Source organism: Myotis davidii, unplaced genomic scaffold (genome assembly GCF_000327345.1).
Source record: "Myotis davidii unplaced genomic scaffold, ASM32734v1 scaffold370, whole genome shotgun sequence".
Taxonomy (NCBI): domain Eukaryota; kingdom Metazoa; phylum Chordata; class Mammalia; order Chiroptera; family Vespertilionidae; genus Myotis; species Myotis davidii.
This window is the reverse complement of record NW_006288615.1, coordinates 4,266,769-4,287,423: the sequence shown is the minus strand read 5'-3', so window position 1 is coordinate 4,287,423 and position 20,655 is coordinate 4,266,769. Positions and strand designations below refer to the sequence as shown.

Genomic DNA, 20,655 nt, shown 5'->3' with positions numbered 1-20,655 from the left:
CTGGGCCTCTAGTTGTTATATAAGAGACTATTCTTGCCCTGGCAGGGTGGCTTAGTTGGTTGGAGCACCATCCTGTACATCAAAAGGGTTCAATTCCCATCCAGGGCACATACCTAGGCTGTGGGTTCAATCTCCGGTTGGGGCATTGATGGGAGGCAATGGATCAATGTCTCTCTCTCTCTCTGTTCCTCTTTCCAAAATCAATAAAAAACACCCTCAGGTGAGGCTTAAACAAAATAAGAAATAAAAAAGAGACTATTCTTGTTCTTAATATCTGCAGCTGTCTATGATTTAAAAGGGGTGTGTGTGGGTGTGTGTGTGTGTGTGTAATGAGGAAGAGAAAAATGTGGCAAAATATTAAAAATTGTAAATCTGAGTGAAAGGTATACAAAAGTTCTTTTTACTATATTTGCAGCTTTTCAGCAAATTTTAAATTTTCTCTAAATAAAGTTCCCAAAACAATGTTTAACTCATACCCCCGTTTCCACAGAGAGTCTGGCCCTCAGGCCAGCTTCCTGGGAGAGGTGGATCCCTGGCCCTCTGACAGAAAACTCACATGCACCATCTCCTGCAGGCCCTTGGGGTCCATCTGCCTCTGCAAGAGGCCCTCCATCAGCTGCTGCAGGACACACAGGGCATTCGTGTATAGGGTCTGTGACAAGAGAGGGAAAAGCCAGGCAGCAATGAGGAGGGTGCACAATATAAGATGATCAGATAAACAGCTCTTTTACTTTTGCTCAGATTGAGTGCTGTACACTTGTCTTCTCACATGGTGTAAAAGTCAGCTTCTTAAGAGGAACCCGTTTCACAAAGGAGGAAACGGAACTCCTAGAGTCCAGTTCTCCTGACTCTTCATCCAGGGCCAGGCCCTGGAGGCACAGATGGCTGCCTGATCACAAAAGATTTGTCCTTTTCCAACAGTGTTCCTGGAAAATAGCTCTCCAGTCTGGGACTACATTTCCCAGCACCCCTTATATTTAAGTGGAGCCATGTGACTGAGTTCTGACCAATAGAAGGTGAGCAAAGTAGCTCATAAATCCTCCATACTCTTTTTCTTCCTCTCCACGCTGGATATCAATACCCATGCAGACCTTCGGAACCAGGCACTGAGAAGGCAGGGCTCCTGAATAACTGTGTAAAGCAGCTCTATCCCCACCCCCACTGCCAATTGGAACTACACTCTCATGCTGTTAAACCACAGAGATTTCAGAGTTTATCTGTTACAGCAGTTAGCATCACCTTACACTGACAAACAGAGTCTGCTGCACTTTGCTGCCTCTAACCATGGGTGGTTAGATGGGTGGTTCAGGATGGTGGGCTCTCAGCACTATTCATGTTAAAGGAAACTTCCAGGTCCTGATCCAGAAAATGAGGTGGCTCAGAGGGACCTACCTTAATGGACTCATTGTCCTTTCCTGGGGGTTGGAGAGAAATTACAGAATGTATACTGATATCCATCAGCTCACTGTTTTCCTCTGTGGAGTAGAAAGGCTTCACTTTGCTAAGGAAAGAAAAAGTGACAGAAGGAGTGGTCAGTGGAAGTTGAGATCCCACTGGGAGGGGTAGACATCCCGGGCTCCTGGCCCTCTGCCAGACAACTCATGTGCACCATCTCCTGCAGGGCCTTGGGGTGGAGGCATGTCACAGATCAAGAGAGAGACCAGCTTTCCTGGTTGCGGGTTTAGGTGTGCACCCTCCCCAGGGGTCTGTGCTCTGCTCAGCCATCAGTGTCCAGTGACTATGTCAGGGATTGAGAGGCAGAACCAAGGATCCAAGGCCACCTCTCCTACTTGGTATCTCTAACCCTGCCCATTTCCTGCTCAGAAACATTCCATTGCTCCTCCAAGAACACAACCATGGACTCTGCCTTCCAAGTTGGTATTAGCCCAGGGTCAAGTGTAATACCTGGACCAGCAGTAGTAGGTCACCTTAGAGTTTATTAGAAACTAGAGGCTCGGTGCACAAATTCGTGCATGGGTGGGGGCTGGCCAGCCTGCCCTGATGGGGGCCATCAGGCAGAGCTGGTGGGGGTGAGGGGACACAGGAGCTTGGCCAGTCAGCCCTGCCCCCGATTGGCCAGCCAGGAGTAGGGGCTGTGGGAGGTTGGGGGAAGCCAATCGGGGCCCTGAACAGGCTGGTTGGCCTCCGAAGTGCACGTCATAGTTGACTGGTCATTCTGGTTGTTCTGTTGTTCCGGTCGCTTGGCTTTTATATATACAGATGCCAATTCTATGGCCCCACCTCAGAGCTACTGAATCAAATACTCTAGGGATTAGGGCCCAGCCATCTGTGTTTTGATAACCCCTCCAGGTTTGTACATAGCTGCTTTAGATATCTAGCCCATTCTCTTTCTTTGTTTTTAAATGTATCTTTATTGTTCAATATATTACAGTTGTCCCCCAACTCCTGCCATCTTCCACTCCTCTCCCGCCCCCTCCCCAGGCCTTCACCACACTATTGTCTGTCCATGGATTATGCATATACTAGAGGCCTGGTGCACAAATTTGTGCACCCATGGGGTCCCTCAGCCTGGCCTGTAGGATCAGGCTGAAACTGGCTCTCAGATATCCCTCCCCTGAGGGGTCCGAGATTGGGGGGGGGGGGTTGCAGGCCAAGCTGAAGGACCCCACTGGTGCATGATGGGGGCTGGGGAGGGATGCAAGAGGTTGGCCAGCTGGAGAGAGACTGTGGGAGGGCTCTAGGGCATATCACTAGCATTTTATGCTTTGATTGGTTGAACAAACTACCGGATGACTGGACACTTAGCATATTAGGCTTTTGTTATATAGGCTGTATCTAAGTTTTTTGCTTAATCTCTTCCTGCCCCCATTTCTGAAATGGGTAAGTCTGTTACATGCTTCAATGTTTCTGGATCTATTTTGTTTGTCAGTTTATTTTGTTCATTAGATTCCACGTATAAGTGAGATCATGTGATACCAATCTTTCTCTGACTGGCTTATTTCACTTAGCATAATACTCTGCAGGTCCCTCCATGCTGTCTCAAAGAATACGAGATCATTCTTTTTTACAGCTGCCTAGTATTTCGTTGTGTAAATGTACCACAGCTTTTTTATCCACTCATCTACTGATGGGCACTTGGGCTATTTCTTGATCTTAGCTATCCCTTAATCAATCATTCTCAAGCCTACGTGCATTTTAGAATCACCTGGAGAGTTTTTGAAGCACCCTAGGGCCTTGTCAGGCTCCACGGATCCTTATTTAGAGCTCTTGGGTGGGGCTAGGGTATCTGTATGGGTAAAGGTTCCCCATTGGCTCTATTGTGCCTCTAGAATCATTGGGAGTGACTTTAACTTTAATAAACTCCTGCCTCCCTCCCCCAAAGGGGTTCTGTCCTTCTGGAAGCTTCCAACTCCTACCCACATCCCTCTACTTTGTTTAAGCCCAGATCAAAAGGTAAACTCCTTTTGCCAGCTCCCTTTTCTAGTCCCTGTTATAACAACTGAATTGCATCTTGCTAGTAGCCCCCTTTTTCTGGTCTTAGATTTTTTTTTTGTTGTTCACCTACAAACACTCAGTGCTGACCTCTAATTCCTTGTGTATGTGTTCGCCTTACCTCTGAGTCCCTGAAGGGATGTTTGTGAAATTGATTTCAAATCTGTCCATGTGTTGCCTCTAAAACAACAGGCAGTTCTGCTATGAGTTTAAATGATGAATCTCCTAACTGGTGGAGATTTCCTAAAGAGGACCCAACCACTTCAAATACAGATTTTACAAACACATAGCTGCTCCCCCCTACCCCTCGTCCCACCAGTGGATGGACAGTTCCAGAAGACACACCTCAGGTATTCTATTACTTACATTATTTGTATAACTGAATTAATACCATGCTGATACATAACTTCCTTGGCTGAGCCCAACCCAGGTGGAAGGAGGCCATCTTCCTGCTGGCTATTCAGGGTCACTGTGTGACCTTTTGCTCGAAACATCTCCTAATGGACCAAAGAATAGCCTACCTCTCTGCCAGTCACCTCCCATCCAAGGAGAAGAGCACAGCCTGAAATATTGTTGAGAATTATGGACAAGATGCGTGGAAGCAGATTCCCATCTTCCAGGATGGCCCATTGCCTGGGAGCTGCCACCCAAGACCCTTGCTACGGAGGCAGACCTGCACCAAGGAGCGCCGAGGGATGGTTTGCATCTGTCCAGGAGAGGTGCCTGGGGCACAAGCAGGGGCCCAGCTCACCTCAGGTGCAGGAGGGCATCCATGGCCATGGTGCGCATGGGAGACACGAGATTGTTGGTCGGCTCCGCCTTGATGATCGCCTGCCCGGCAGAGCAGGGCAGTGAGCTGCCAAGCCACCCAGAGTCCCAGGCCAGGAAGGATGGGGCCCTTAAATCTCAGGGGCCCTGATGGTGGCAGTACTCCCAGCATTAATGCCAGGAAGACCTGACATTTTTAGAATCACTTGGCCTTTGCCATTTTCGGGGAAGGGCAAAATCTGGTAAAAGGTGTGGGACTCAAGATGGATGTGTGATTCCCACTCAGGTCTGCATTACTCAACTGTATCCTTGGGAAAACCACTTCTCCTGCCTGAGACCAAGTTCCCTTACATGTAAAACGAGGACTCGGCAGTCCTGTGACTGGTGTGAAATGACATGCACAGAGCTCCTGGTCCAGGCAAGAGCCAAAATCACGTTTGGCCTCAGGGCCTCCTGTACCACCCACATCTCACTTCCCTCCTGAACTGCTTCCAACACAGCCGGAGCGGTGTCTGGGGCTAAGGCATTGCAGGGCATGGGGATGTCTGGGGCCAGGGCAGTGGCTGTCCCACAACCTTCATCAGCACCTGTCACTGCTTCTTGCCTTTGGGTGATGGACATTTTCTAGATCTTATCAAAGTTCTGTGCAAAAATAGTTTTAAGCTCTGCCTGCAGCCGACACCTGCCCAGAGGTCCTTCCTACGTACAGAGAAATGCTGGGGCAACATGGGGCTGAGCTGGTGGACCTGTGTGTCCCCACCCTGAACCCACCCCCTCAGGGGCACACAGAGCTGGGCTGTTTCCTGGCTATGAAACCCTTTATCAGATATGAGACTCTCATCTCAGAACTCCTACAGTTGGACCACAGCAGAACTGAGACAGAATGGGCTTCAGAGACCCGGGAGGCCCCTCGTCCCTCAGATGCCCTCAGGGACTTGCAGAGTTAGACCCCACACTGCCCAGGCCCCAGGCCCCAGGCCCCAGGCTCCCAGCTTACCATTATAATGGCAGTAAGAGTCATCTTCTGGGCAAATTGAAAGTCCCCCGGGCCCTTGAGGTTTTCGATGGCATTCGAGATCTGCACCACGCTCTTCATGAAGGCCATTTTGAGGCAGATGTCCTGTGCACAGACCAGGCAGCGGGATGGAAGAAGCGTGTTGTGAGTGAGTCCAAGAATCCCCAGCCAAAGTCTTCGTGCCTGGACCCTGCAGCCGCCTACGGATGCTCCTCCCACCACCCTGAGAGACAGCCAGCCTCATTCTGTCCTTCAGCCACTGACAGAGCACCTGCTTCATGGTGGGGCTGCGGGCCAGACCCCCCCACACCTGCACCTGAGGGCAGCAGTGCCGGTCACTGAGCACCCTCGCTGGCCAGGGGCACCAAGTCCTGTGTGTCATGGGAGATAAAAGTTATTGAGATAAAACCTCTTTGCTTTCACAACATGGATGAATCTTGAGGGCATTTTAATACTGGATGATTCTGCCTATACGAGGTACCTGGAGCAGTCAGGCTCAGAGACAGGAAGTGGAATAGCTGCCAGGGGCTGGAGAGGTGGCTGGGCAGTCATTCGATGGGTGCAGAGTTTCAGTTTTGAAGGACAAAGGGTGCTGGAGATGGATGGTGGTGATGGCTGCACAACTACGTGAATGTACATAATGCCACTTAACAGGGTCATGATGGCAACATTTAGGTTAGGGGTATTTTACTACAATTTTAAAAATAATAACAAAATAGTATGTGCTTCATTCTCTGTGTTTTCCCTTCCTTGTTATTCAAAGAAAGTAGCTAGTCCCTTTGCATTTCTGAAGACAACCCCACATCTTGTCCCTTATGGAAGGCCAAGGGGCAGCTGTCTGGAGTGGAGGGCTAGGGTAGAGGGAGGGAGGGAGACTGGAAAGGGGGGGCTCAGCTTGTGACTTCTGAGGACCCATGCTCACCCCTCCCAGCACTTGAGGAAGGGGCTACATGCCACGTCCTCCTGCAGCAAAAAATAGCACAGACTGGGGCAATGGGCCTCCCAAATGCTGGGAGTCACGTAGGACTCCTGGATGTCCCCATGTGGGCCATGGGCTGCCTGGACCCAGCTCCTGGCCTCACCACCACCCAGAGAGGAAAGCAGGGTGGCATTCTGCCCACCTGGCTAAAGGGGGGCATCTCCTGGGCACTGACGGTGGGTCTGTGTCCTCCTGGGTTACCTGGGAGCTGCTGGTGTAGTGGTGAATGATTTTGGCGGTGATGGGGGTGTCCACATGAGTGAGAAGCATCTGCCAGTGGCAGTGCAAGGCCACACAGCTGTACATCACCATGAGAGCGCTCTTCACTGTCTCCCGCCTCCAGGGGTGGTCCTTCTGCAAGGCCAATGACAAGGAGAAGACCTGCTGGGTTGGGGTAATGTGCTCAACTTTCCCTGCTAGGAGCGAGCAGGGTCAGCCCCAGCTGCTCTCGGATCGTCTCTGGTTACAAGACCAAAAGAGCCACTGAGTCAGCCAACTGTGCCTAAAACAGTCGTTCATTCAGTACTTTTTTATATAGCACCTACAACATGCTGGGCCCTGGGTGTAGTGTGGTGAGTAAGTCAGAGCAAGGTCAGACTGTCCATTAGCTGTGAGTAGTTGGCTGTGTGGAGACTCCTAAGCAGAGGCAGGCTGTGCATGCCCTCATACCCGCACCTGCCAGGCACCTGCTCTGGGCCAGGGGCTCTCATGATGCTGGGGATCCAGTAGGAACAGACACCTCAGCCCTGCTCTCCTGAGAGGAGGTGTCAGAGACCACCAAACCCTCCTCGGACGTGAGGCTGGGGGCCCCTGGACCCTGCCAGGGTGCAAATAAAAATCCAGGTCTCAGGTCCTGCTCTGTGGAACAGGTTGAGAGACACTCTCCAGCCAAACAGCTAGACCCCAGGGCAAGGGTGGAGGTCAAGGCCAAAGCCTGAGGAGTCAGTGATTCCAGATGACTGCCCACTGGGCCTCCGCCGACCTGTGGCACCAGGCCCTGCAGCAGGAAGCTGGACCAGAGGCTGGCCATGGCTGCTTGGGTCCAACGCCTGGCTTTACCACTAGCCAACTGCACACCTTTGGACAAGCTTCACTGCTCTCGTCTATACCACCTCCATCCAAGCCCCATTGGTTCACTGAGGCAGAGCTCCCAACATGTGGAAAGCACCTTCACTTCTTCAGACCCAGTGGGACTGGACAAGGCCTGGGACCCTGCACTGCCAGCCTGCACCCAGGTACCCTCATCATGAATAGCTAAAGGCTCAGACTCCTGTGAAATATCTGGGTTCTGGAAAGGCCCACCTTGTGTTCTTTAAATTATCCAACAGCAAAAGCTCTGTTTGAGGTGGCCTCCAGATCACAGTCATTTTGAGGATAAGAGACATGGAGGGGGGTTCTTTTTTTTTTTTAATGTTTTTGATTTATTTATTTATTTTTTTTGAGAGAGAGAGAGAGAGAGAGGAAAAGAGAGGGATAGAACAAAATATCCATACGAGAGAAACATAGATCGGTTGCCTCCTGCATGTGCCCTGACGGGGAATCGAACCCGTGACCTCTTGGTTCATGGATCAATGCTCAACCACTGAGCCACACTGGCCAGGCAAGAAAAGAGGTTCTTATTGTGATTGGGTAAGAACCTTGGTTGGGTGCTGAGAACACTGCTGCTCTAAGACCCTGGTCGGCAAACTGCGGCTTACAAGCCACATGCGGCTTTTTGGCCCCTTGAGTGAGGCTCTTCCACAAAATACCACATGCGGGCACGCACATACAGTGCGATTGAAACTTCGTGGCCCATGCACAGAAGTTGGTATTTGGTGGAAGAGCCACACTCAAGGGGTCAAAGAGCCGCATGTGGCTCGCGAGCCGCAGGTTGCCGACCACTGCTCTAAGAGGCCCCTAGAAACCTGGTTGTAGAGAGAAGGAGCCTTACCCGCCAAGCACTGATCTGCCAGGACTCCTCTGATTCCTGAATCCTCTCCTCAAAGTCCTGGAGCACACTCAGCACAGTCTTCACCTGGCCCTGGGCGCACAGCCCAAAGCACAGAATCACACCCTGTGGGGAGACCCAGTCAGCTAGGGTGAGGGGGCAGGAAGGGGGCAGAGGAGGAGCCACCATACACACATACACACATGTGCACGCACATGGGCGCGCACACGTGTGTATGTATACACATGAACAAGTACACACATGCACACATGGGTACACATATATATATACAAAGGAACACATGCACACACAGGTACACACACAGACATGAATGCATACACCTGTGCATGCACAGGTACATGTGTGCATGCACAGGTACACGCATGCATGCGTGCATGCATATGCCATATCCCCTGAGGGTCCAGGGAGCTCTGACAGATAGGAGGGGGCTGCAGAGTGCCTTCACCTCTCGGTCAAAGTCCTTGCTGTAGTCGGTCTTATACAGCAGCTCCAGCAGCAACACCTCCACCTTATCAGCCTCCAGGCCTGTGGCCAAGGTGAAGCCCAACGCCCGGTACAGGAAGCTCTAGAATGTCAGAGGACAAATGGAACTTCAGTGTACAGTCTTTAAAATAAATGTTCAGGGGCAGTTGGACTGTATGTACAAGGACAAGCATATTATAAATAGTGGGGCCCAAATTTCTCTCCTATACAAATTCAAACAATTTACACTCCCACCAACTAATCCAAGAGGACCCATTTTCCCACATTCTCCCCCTCAATCGGACATTACCAGTGAGAGGGGGACCTTCCCATTTTCATTTATTTCTTTATTAGTCTTGTAGATCACCTTTGCATAGTTTCAAGATCCATTTTAGAATTTCTGTCTATATTCTTTCCCCATCTCCTGTTCAGTTATTCTCCTATTTTGTTTTCACTTGTAAGAACTTGGTGTATATATTTGAAATCCACATTTAATCCACACAACTGTAGAAGGTAACTATGATTATAGTATTGAGAGATGAGAAAGCAAGCAGGAAGTGGTAGAACCAGGAAGCGTAGTCCAAGGCTCACTTCTTAACAAACGAGTATCAGAAGAATCAACTGGCAGATCACTTTTAGTGGTCTCTTTCCCCCATGTCTCATTTCCCTTTTGATTTTATTTATGATAATTTTGTTTTGTCACAGAGAAATTTTTCATTTTCATAGAGGAAAGTGATTTTCTTTTCCTTTGTCTTCTCTGGTTTATTTTCATGCATATGAAGGTCTATTCCATGTTAAGATCATAAAAATACTCACCCCATGTATTCTTCTGGTTGGCCCACGGTTTTATTTTATTTAGTACACTTCAATCTTTGCTCTGGGACACTGAATCCTTCCTTACCCTGCTTCATTTTCAATATATTTTTAGCTATTCTCTTACTTTTTTCCCCCACTCAGATGAACTTTAAAAGAATCTGGTAAAATTTCATAAAATTGCCAAATTTCCATAAAAACTCCTTCTCGGAATTTGACTGGGAGAAATGATGTTGCAGATTAATTTGAGAACAATGGACACCTTTACAACATTGAGACCCTATTTACGAACAAGAGGTGGTATCTATTTGATTAGGGCTTCTTTTAGCTCCCCTGCCTCTCCTTGCAATTTTGCGTTCTTCACATATTTAACATTTCATGATTGAAGTTATGTTGATTATATATTTTACATTGCACTGGTCCTTTGACTATGTTTTCATTATATTGTATTGTATTTTTTTTTTGTATATAGGAAGATAATGATTTCTGATGTTAATTTTGACCTTATCTTCTTTACTGCTAAGCTAGAACCTTGAGACTCCGTTAGCCTCCTGTGGCTCTATGTCATCCTCACCCTTTCCCTATCTACCAAAATCTGTTCAGACATCTCAGTCCTGCCTGTTGGACTCTGATATCAACAACTTCAGGTGGAGAGTGAGGTGAGAAGGATGGGGAAGCTGGTGACTAGAGGAGAGGTTGCCCAGCTTCAACAAGCAGGTTCTTAAAAACACACACACACACACACACACACACACACAATACAAAACCCCACTGGTCTGAACCCCCCTTCTCTCTTCCCAGGACCCTGTAGACAGCCGTGGGTACAGCTGCTCTCACACAGCTGATGTGGGGACCAACCTTCTCCAGGGAGGGGCTGTCAAAGCTCTCGATCTGGTTATTCAGCTCTTTGGCCAGACGAAGGCTCCAGTTGGAACCCCGAGTCTTCTTGAGGGAGAGTCTCAGAAACTGGGGAGGCAGAAGACATTGGTGTGCAGTGCTCCAGTGAAGTTGTGTGGTACTAGTTCTGGGGATCTGGGGGTCTGGGGAACAGCTGTGGCTTGTGAGATGGTGGGAAGGGTGTCAGCCATGTGTTGATTTCCTGAGTATTTGGTGTCACAGAATGGAAGGCCCTCTGTTCTCCCTGCTGCTAGACACAGCTGTGGAATGCTTCATACCACCCCCACCCCCCCGAATCTTCTAACAGGAGAGTGTGTCCTTTAGGGACTCCTAAAATCTCCACATGCCAACCCCACCAAGTGCCCTCCTGTTGTAAATGTTTCCCTCCAAGTCCCGTGTGGTTCAGAGTTCAGGATCTGGAAGAAGAGCCGCACACAAATGAAAGAGAAAAGACAAGAGATAATTTGGGAATATTGGGGGGCCAGGCCGGTAAGCCCAACTCAAGAGGAAAGACTTCCACTGGTGCTCAGGCCCACCAACCATTTTATAGTCAGAGGTAAACAAGGTAGTGGTTACCATAGTTACACTGTTCTTGTGAGTTTCACTTGTTTTGACTGTAGTTACACTTCCTGCACATCCCTCAGCCCATTAGCTTCCCAGATAAGATCTAGGGAGTGTTATAAGGTCAAGCCTAATTATGGTAAGAGGACTGTGCCCTCTAAGCTGGGACTTGTTTGTCAGCCTGAAGCTTAACCCTATATTGGCTCCCCACACCCTCCCATCCATCCTCCCCAGCCTCTGCAGGCTGGGTCACCCCTTTACCTGAATCAGCTTGTCCGCCCAAGTCTCCTGATTCCAGGTAAACTTAGTATGTTCTGCAGAAAGAAGGATCACACATGTTACTCTCTGCTGCTCCCCTCTGAGGCACCTCCTTAGCCTGGCCTGTGAAGCCTCCCATGGAGCATGCTCACCACACGCTATATTTCCCTCCCCCCCTTCCCAAGGACCAAAATAGGCTGTGCTGGTCTACCATAGCCTCACCTCCTGGTGTGCAAGCCACATAATTAGTACCCGAGTCTGCACGCTGAGAGGGCACTTCACCTTCCAGGTACTTGATCAGCAGTGGAATCTCCAGCTCCCACATGTCGGCCATGGAGGGCGCAATGCTGTGGCTCAGGGTCCTCAGAAGGTTGAGCATGGCTATCCCCCTCCCTTCCCCTTCGTAGGGGGATGACATCAGCACCTGCAGGGAACCCAGACTCCATTGGGGCTCTGCCCATGGTCTGAGCAGCCCTGGGCTCCTCGCCCCCACAAAGAACACCTGGGACCAGATCGTGGGCTCCTTCCCTGCCCCATGGGTCATGGGTTAGCATCCGGGGTCCACACAAAGGTGCAAGATGGAGCCCGCCTCCTGGGGACAGGCAAGCCACTGTCCTGGGGGTGCTTTGAGATGCTCAAAGGCCGAGAAGAGGAATCTGAGAGCAGGGCCGAGTCCACTGTCCCTGGCACACCTATACCAGAGGGACAGCAGGGACCAGGAAAGCTCTGTTGTCCAAATGTCCAGCTCCCTCCCCACTCTGGGGGCTCTGGGAATTAGGAGCTCGAGGGAGGGGCACCAAAGGACATGGTCTCAGCCAGGCCAGGGCACAACCTGGGCGAGCCACTCACCAGGAGACGGGCCAGCAGCTTCTGCGGTGCAGGTAGGTCCACTGAGGAAGAAGGAGATTCGACCCCTGCTGGAGTGCTTGGCCCAAACCAGGAAGTGTCCCACCCCCGTGTCCCCAAGGTGGAGCTTTACCCTGGAAGGTGCTTTCCTAACACGACCCCATTGTCCACAGAGAGAATATATGGGCACAGGGGATTTTCCATAAAGAACATCACTTTAATTGGCTTATCCTGGGAAGAGTGGAGAATCATGCTATGGGCTGGGGCTTAGAAGATGCTATTTTCAGGATAAGCCCACTTTGTAGTGGACACCAGGGTCTCCCATGAGATTATGCGTCTCTTACTGTGAACCTTGGCAACTGTTGAGCCAACAGTAATCAGACACTTGCCCCCCACCTCCCCGCAACTACAGGTGCTGGGAGTCAATGAGTGTAAGAAACGAACACAGCGCTTGGACCAGTGGGCAAGGGAGGACCAGGCTTCCTGAGAAGTTGCAAGTGAGAGAGCCGAGTTGGGAGTGGGGGCATGAGGAAGACCTCAGGGGGTGGCCTCACGGGTTGCTCAAAGCAGGCTCCAACCATTTGCTGTCCCTGGGTCCTAAAGGGCACCTCAAATCACCTCCACTGTCAGCCATGCCCATCAGCAAACCCCTGGGCCCTGAGAGCAGCCCCCTGGGAATAGCAGTGTCATCCTGCACATAGCTGGGCCTAGTCACTTTTTTGAGTCTGATGTTCATAGTGCTTGTCGTGGGGACCACAGTAGTGGAGTGGTTCACAGAGGACTCACGATGGGACATTTATAGTTCCTCCACCTGGCTCACAGCAGCTCAAAGGGGTCACATGAGGGGAGAGGCTGAGCAGGACCTCGAAAGGGTGGGGTCTGGGCTGGGTCATGGGGACATGAACAATGAGCCACCAGAGGAAGTTTGTCCAGTGTTACTACCTCCTCAGATGAGGCAAGGGCAGGCCTTTGGCCTGACTGTTTGGACTCGGGATGCTTCCCGGAGGAGGGGAAGTGTTCAGAGACATGGAGGGTCTCACTTAAGGGACCCACCCAATCCCACCAGCTGGCTCAGGGATGCTGCCCACCATGCCTACTCTTGCTGGTCATGCTGGTCTCCCCATCCATGATGTGGAACTGGCGTTCCGCCAGGTTTGTGAGGCTGATGCAGATGGGGGTCAAGACCTCCATGTTATTGGTCTCCATGATGTAGCACAAGAGCCTCACCCAAAACTCCTGGTGGAGAGAGGGGGCCAGGATTAGCTGGGACGTCCCATGGCCACACGAGGAGATGGGTCAGGTTCTCCCACAGTGTGGACCTCACCTCAAGTTTCCCAAAACTGTACTCCCACCCACTGACAGCCTCAACCCTGGCTGGCTCCGCTGCCAACCCCAGTCTTTGTCAGGGCCATCAAGTCACAACCCCCTGATATGGCGGAGGAAGCCAGCTAGTCCTGGGGGCCCAACTCCCAGCCCGGCTGACCTCCCACCAACCCCACACCATCACATCCTCTTTGACCAGCACCCTCCCTCTGACCCCAAATCCTACAGAGGTGCACACTGGGCAGATGACTCAGCCAAGCTTGCCCACTGTGATGGTCAGGTTTATGTGTCAACATGACTAGGTGAGAGTACCCAGTTATTCAACCCAACAGGAGATTATCCGAGATAGGGTGGGTGGACTTCATCCCATCAGCTAAAGAGCCTTAAGAGCAAAAAAAACTAAGTTTCTCTAAGGAAGAGGATATTCTGCCTCATGACAGCAGCAGCAGCTCCTACCTGAGTTTCCAGCCTGCAGGCCTGTCCTGCAAACTTCAGGCTTGCCAGCCCCCACATTTGCACAAACCAATGCCTTGAAATAAGTTGTGTGTATGTATGTGTACTTCTCCTATGGCCCTGTTTCTCAGGAGAACGCTGACTAAAATAGATTCTTGGAGCCCCCCAACTTCATCCTACCATCTCCTCCCTCCATGAATGCTTATTGAACACCCCCAGCTAATCCTGGTCCCCCTAAGCCTCACTATGCATCTCTGGGAGTTTGGACTAAGGCTCCTGTGCTACTAATTAACAAGTGAAGTCACTCAGCTATCCTGGCGGCCAGGACTAGAATCCTCAGCTCCTGGGTTCCCCTGAGGAGGAGGCCTCGCGGTGAACTGGAAACAGCATTTTAATCCTGTGAATTCATTGGGGTCATACTGTGTCATTTTGGTGTATGTCCTCATGTCTTTACTGTATGTTTATGGAATTAAACCACTAAAATAATTTGTTTTCACACACACACACACACACACACAGACACACACACAGACACACACACAGACACACACACAGACACACACACAGACACACACACACAGACACACACACACAACTTATCAGGGCTGAAGGGGATTTAAGTCAACAAATACATTTCGGGCAATAAGTCAACTGATACATAGTAAGGCTCACTGTGTGCCAGCCATTGCCCAAGCATCTGGGGGCTCTGAGTTCCCATTAAGCATCTGGCTCTGGAACTGGATCTTGAAGGACTATACAGCTCAGGCAATTGGAAGATCAAGGCCCCCACGCATCACAGGCAGTGGGAATGGGAGAAGCAACAGCACCGTCCTGGACATGCCCCATTTCCCCAAGCCTGAGCCATGCAGACATGAGCAATTAGCTTCCGTGTGCCAGCCCAGTGGGCAGGTGGGCGGGGCTCACTCACGTTGGTCATCCCACTGACAGCAGAGGTTATGATCTTCACGGTGTCCATGGTGACTTTGTGAACCATCTTTTCCTCCAGGTCCCTCTGATGAAAGCTCTCCCGGCGATTTGTCTGGAATGCAGAACCGAGGGGTCCCTGCTTGAGGGCTAGCAAGGGGCTTGCTATGGTCTTGGGTGTGATCTCCTCACCCCCATGGGGTTGAAGCCCGGACACTGAGTCTCCAAGATGCTCCGAGCCGGGAATGCCTCTCTGTGTTTTCTAGACTCCTGCCTGTGTGGCTGCACCCACCTTGACCTACAGTTCACTGTGTCTGCATACTTGTGTCAAGGACATACATGCATATAGTTCAAGCTCAGGGACATTCTTCCTCCGACACTTTGGAAACCATTTCCAAAGTCCACCTGCTCCATGGTCTGCATGCCAGGACCACTCACCAATTTGTAGGTGGACAGGGTCAGCTGAATGGACACGTACTTTAGGCCCCAGCCTTTGATCCTGTCCTGGAAGCCAGACAGAGCCAACTGGCCGATGATGCGAAGAATTGCCATTCTCACCTGAGAGGACAGGGTGACAGACACGCTGGGGGGGGTGGGCTCCAGGGTGGGAGGCTGGGCATCCAACGCCCAATCCCATAACATGAGATAATAGAATTGGGGTGCTCTGGGCTGGAAGGGGTCTCAGGAGCCACCTGACCACTACCCACTCTGTTCACTACCCCTGCCTCATCCAGAGGATCCCACTCAGCAGCATGTCCACCCAGAATCTCGCCTGGACCTTTCAGACACATAGAGTGCACTGCCTTTTACATAGACAGCTCCATCCTCAGGGGACAACCTGAGGCTCCCTGGGGCTCATGTGTGGACCAGCACAGAACAAGCCTGTTCTCTCTTCCCCAGACAGCCTCCAGGTATTGAAGACAGCTTTGCCTGAACCCCCAGTCCAAATCTCCCATTCCGTCCTCGTTTCTGCTGACCCTCCCATCCTAAACCTCTCCTCCCTGGAGTCGGGCAGCAGCCCCCAGGGTCCGAGGCCAGAACCAAAGCTACACTCCGAGGCAGCCATGGCTGCAGTGGCTCCCTTATTTGGAGGGTGGAGGGTGCACCCCTCACCTGCTTTTTTCACATGCAGTAGTGACCTTACACACCCCTAGGCAGGCTAGCAGCTCTGGCCCAAGCTGAGTCCCCTTGGCCTGCCCTCGGTCCAAGTGTGTCTGAGACCCCAGTAGGCAGCAGTGAGAGTGAGATGAGAGCGAGCCACAGCTTTGATGGGCCTCACTCACCTCCAGCCCTACTCAGGGCTGGCTGGGAACTAGGTTTCCTACTGAAGGGCGTTATTTCCGGAGGCCAGCCTCCACCCACAGAGCTGGAGAGGAGCCAAGGCGCTGCTGATGGAAGAAGGCCCCTGCCGACCTCCCTTTGCTTCCCAGCAGGGACTTCTGAGCGCCAACCCGTCCAGGTCTCTGCCCTGTTACCTTGGAGCGGGTGTCAGAGATGGTGTTCTTGACCACCCGGATGGCCAGGCAGATGGTCTTGATATTCATTCTGGGATCTGAAAGAGGAAAACCAGCCTGGGGGGCCGATGGCCTCGGGGCTGGGCTCTGAGATGCCCAGAGCAGCAGGAGCTCACCTTCCCTGGACAGGCATCAGGTGGCTTGTCCACGTCACAGCCTCCCGAGCCTCCAATTCACCACCACATGCTGAAGGGCACTGCTTTCAGAGACTCCCAATGCCCGGCCCACCCCACACTGGCCCACCCTAGGCCGATGTGTTTATGTCTCACTCCCTCAGTCTCTTCTCTCTCTCTCTCTCTCTCTCTTTTAAATTGATGTTTAGAGAGAGAGGAAGGGAGAGAAGGGATAGAGAGATAGAAACATCAATGAGAAAGAAACATCGGTCGGCTGCCTCCTGTATGCCCCGCACTGGGTATCAAGTCCACAACCCAGGCATGTGCCCTAACTGGGAATCAAACTGGTGACCTCTTAGGGCCTGGATCAACGCTCAATCACTGAGCCACACCAGCGAGGCCCAGGTTTAGTTGTATGTCTCTTTTGAACTCAGTCAGACTCTCCTTGAAAGCAGGGTCACTGCCCTAACTGGTTTGGCTCAGTGGATGGAGCGTCTGCCTGCAGACTCAGGGGTCTCAGGTTCGATTCTGGTCAAGGGCAGATACCTTGGTTGCGGGCACATCCCCAGTAGGGAGTATGCAGGAGGCAGCTGATCAATGTTTCTAACTCTCTATCCCTCTCCCTTCCTCTCTGTAAAAAATCAATAAAATATATTTAAAAAGAAAGAAAGCAGGGTCTCCACCTCAGAGCTTCTTAGTCCCCTCAGCTGGGCACACAGTGCTGGGCACACAGTGGGTATGAGTAGGCTGCAAAGCATAGCTGAGGAGAGCCTGGGCTCCAGGGCCAGGCTGCCCGGGTTCAAAACCTGTTCCCAGTATACCCCAGCTGTGTGACCTCGGGTGAATCACTCAGTTTCCCTCTGTGCCTCAGTTTCCTTACCTATAAAATGTGGGTAAGTATAGTTCCTCCCTCACAGAGGTCCTGTGAGCAGTAATGAGTTAGCATGGGGCCTGGCACACCGCACATGCTGCTTTGTGTTTTAAAACTAATGACAGCACATCCTGTTAGAGGAGGAGGAAGATTAAGGGAGATGAGAAAGCACCTCCATGAGAAGGTTCTGGAGAGATAATGTGTGGACAGAATTAGGGTTGGGTGCTCCGGTTGATGTTCAGGTCTAGGTGTTACTGGAATTCCATGCTGGTGGAGGAAAAGCAGGAAATGAGGACAGGCAATCAGGCACTGAGGAGGAATGTTACTTTTTTTTTCTGATTGTAAAAATAGTGTATGTTGTCCTGGCCAGGTGGCTCAGTTGATTGGAGCATCGTCCCATACACCATAAGATTGCAGTTTTAATTCCCAGTGGGGGCATGCCCAGTGAGGCAACCAATTGATGTTTGTCTCTCTCTCTTTCTCTCTCTCTCTCATTAGTAAAAACATATCCTTAGGTGAAGATTAAAAAAATAATAGTGCACACCCAGCCGGTGTGGCTCAGTGGTTGAGCATCAACCCATGAACCAGGAAGTCACGGTTCGATTCCCTATCAGGATGCATGCCCAAGTTGTGGACTTGGTCCCCAGTGGGATGCATGCTGGAGGCAGCCGATCAATGATTCTCTCTCATCATTGATGTTTCTACCTTTCTCTCTCTCTCCCTTCCTCTCTCTTAAACCAATAAAACCATTTTTTTAATAAAATAAAATTTTTTTACATAGTGTTGCCCTAGCCAGTGTGGCTCAGTTGGTTGGATATCATCCTGTGCATTAAAAGGTTGCTGGTTCGATTCCTGGTCAGGGCACATGCCTGGGTTGTGGGGCTGGATCCCCCATGGGGGCGTGCAGGAGGCAGCCAATCGATGTTCTGTTCTCTCATCAATGTTTCTCTTTCTCTCTCCCTCTCCCTTCCTCTCTAAAAAAAGTAAAAATATTTTTTTAAAATATTGTATGTTCATTGCAAGATTAAAATAAAAAAATTACCATTCAACAGTTTAAGTGTGTCTTTTAAACCCATTTATGCATAAATATATAGATTTCTTTTAAATAACCAAGGCCATGCTATATATACTGTCTCACACTGTAGTATTACAATAAATATATAAAGGGCAGCTTTTCCATGAAAAAGTATAGATTGACTACACCCTTAATGGCTGTATAATACTCCATTATTTGATTATACTATCATTCGACAAATTTTCTATAGAAAAAAATTAGGTTGTTCCTAATGTTTTGCTTTTATGCACAATGTTATAGCAAACATTTGGGCAATTATTTCATTCAGACAATTGACAAAACGTTGGATTGTTGAGCCCAGGTTTTGGTCCCTATCCAATTGAGCATCCAAAATTCTTTATCATTTTACACCCTTGTCAAAGAAGTGTAAGAAGCTGGTTTCTTGTTCTTCTAGCCCAGGGATTTGCAAAGTGTAGCCCATAGGCTAAATTCAGCCCAAATCTGGCTTTTGTAAATCAGGTTTTATTGGAACACAGCCATGCTCTGTAGTCTATGGCTGCTTTTGCTCTGCAATGGCAGATTGAGCCACTGTTCCAGAGACCATGTGGCCTGCAGAGCTGAAAATAATTTTACTATCACCTTTTACAGAAAAATGGCTAGGCCAATCTAGTCATCATCATCTCTGCCCACTGGATAGGTAGAAAGGGTCTTGTTGATGCTTAAATTTGCATTTCTTGAAGAGAGAGCTTTACTATCAACAGAAAGTCCTGCACACAATTGCCAGGTTTGTGCCCTGCACACAGATGCTCAGTTCAAGGGCTGAGCAAAAGCCACCCAGGCTCTTCTCACCATGTACCTGCAGGGCTGCATGCTGCCAGCAGGGGGCACATTGTTCAAAAGGTGAGGTCTGAGCTAGTGTGTGGCTGGAGACAGTATTTCCCTTTTGATATCAAGGCCAGAGTTTGGGTTTAAGGATTTAGAATCAGGAGTTTAGACTAAAGTTGGGCATTTGGTCAATGATTTAGGGATATACCTACATGATATATGAGTCTTTCTATTCATCTTTGAGTTAGCTTTGGGGTTAGTACTAAGGTTCGGGTTAACAGTCTGAAATTCAGACTCAGGTAGAAGCTGGGATTCAGAGTTTAAGGAGAGGGTTAGGGGTGGGGAAGATGGGTCACAGTGCTGGTTAAGTTCAAGGACAGAAAACGTGAAGGAACTGAGAGCGTTGGCTCCTTAGCCCCACCCAGTGGTGTCTACAAAAGAGGAAATGACAGAAGTCCAGACATGGGTGAAACCCACCTCTCCTGACCCCCACCCGCCTTCCTGCCCTTGCTCACCATCTGCGCCCACCACTGCCCTGATCAGGGTGAGGGTTCCCACGCGGATGGCCTCCTTGCTTATCTCCATTTGGCTGAGAAAGAACTTCATCAGCTCCTTAGGGTAGGAGCGAGCTGCAGGGGGAAGGGCAGTTTGAATCCATCCCACTGAGCAAGAGCAGCGGGGGAGGCAGCCCCAGCTGTGCTCAGCGCCTCACCGAGGGCTATGAAGCAGTGTTCGATCTCCCTCACATTCTGGCTGCTGTACTGCTGCTGGACGGGGGCCTTGGTGCACACCTAAGAAGGGGCCATGCAGGGAGGGTGGGTGAGGTCACAGCTGAGCAGTGGAATGTAGGTGCACAGGAGAAAGACAAAGCCTCCGCCACCCTTTTGACCCGGTTGGCCACTTGCCGCAACCCGCGTCCTACAGATCCACCCTGAGAATGCCATGCCCAGAGCGCTTGCCAGCCTCACCTGGATGTGCAGTTCTGTGAAAATAGTGTGTAGATGCATTTGGGGGACGGGGGAGCTGGTGATGACCGACACTTCTAGGATCTGCCTCAAGACCTGCAACAGATGGCCAAATGGTGGCAGATGACCTTCCACCAACTCATGGTCACAGACCCTTGATGATGAGGTGATCCTGGATTTGGGGTGGGCCTTAAATCCAATGACTGGTGTCCTTATAAGAAGAGAGGACACAGAGACAGGGACTGGGAAGAAGGCCACGTGAAAACGAAGGACAAGTTAGGAATGATGCTGCCTCAAGCCTAGCAATGCCTGGACACCAGACGCTGGGAAAGGCAAGCAAGGATTTCCCCCAGAGCCTTCAGAGGGAATGCAGCCCTGCCCACACCTTGAATGTAGACGTCTGGTCCTCAGAACCTTGAGAGAATAAACTTCTGTTGATTTAAGCCACCCATCTTGTGGTTCTTTGTTATAGCAGCCTCAGGAAACTACACAAAGGTCACAGACTCGCCGTGGCCTCTAAAACTCTTTGGAATCTTATCCCTTCCCCCTAAAAGTACCAGGCCCCATGGCTCCTCATAGGGCACAGATGTTGGGTCTGCTGTCAATCGTCCAAATATCAGACCTCCCACCTTCCATACAGATGGCACCTCTC

General features: G+C 50.5%; 1 protein-coding gene across 1 annotated transcript in view; it reads right to left on the bottom strand.

The window, feature by feature from the left end:
• The window catches only part of MROH2A (maestro heat like repeat family member 2A), a 42,690-nt gene that overhangs the window by 15,550 nt on the left and 6,485 nt on the right, over positions 1–20,655 (bottom strand). Inside the window, exons 8-25 of the mRNA XM_006760664.2 lie at positions 20,007–20,099; positions 19,751–19,829; positions 19,554–19,667; positions 16,176–16,252; positions 15,139–15,258; positions 14,705–14,815; positions 13,089–13,236; positions 12,004–12,044; positions 11,437–11,578; positions 11,158–11,210; positions 10,297–10,404; positions 8,609–8,728; positions 8,146–8,268; positions 6,417–6,569; positions 5,219–5,341; positions 4,205–4,284; positions 1,393–1,501; positions 557–652 (exon numbers count right to left, since the gene is read on the bottom strand). Coding sequence (XP_006760727.1) covers positions 557–652; positions 1,393–1,501; positions 4,205–4,284; positions 5,219–5,341; positions 6,417–6,569; positions 8,146–8,268; positions 8,609–8,728; positions 10,297–10,404; positions 11,158–11,210; positions 11,437–11,578; positions 12,004–12,044; positions 13,089–13,236; positions 14,705–14,815; positions 15,139–15,258; positions 16,176–16,252; positions 19,554–19,667; positions 19,751–19,829; positions 20,007–20,099 — 1,890 coding nt within the window. The remainder of the gene's footprint in view (positions 1–556; positions 653–1,392; positions 1,502–4,204; positions 4,285–5,218; positions 5,342–6,416; positions 6,570–8,145; positions 8,269–8,608; positions 8,729–10,296; positions 10,405–11,157; positions 11,211–11,436; positions 11,579–12,003; positions 12,045–13,088; positions 13,237–14,704; positions 14,816–15,138; positions 15,259–16,175; positions 16,253–19,553; positions 19,668–19,750; positions 19,830–20,006; positions 20,100–20,655) is intronic.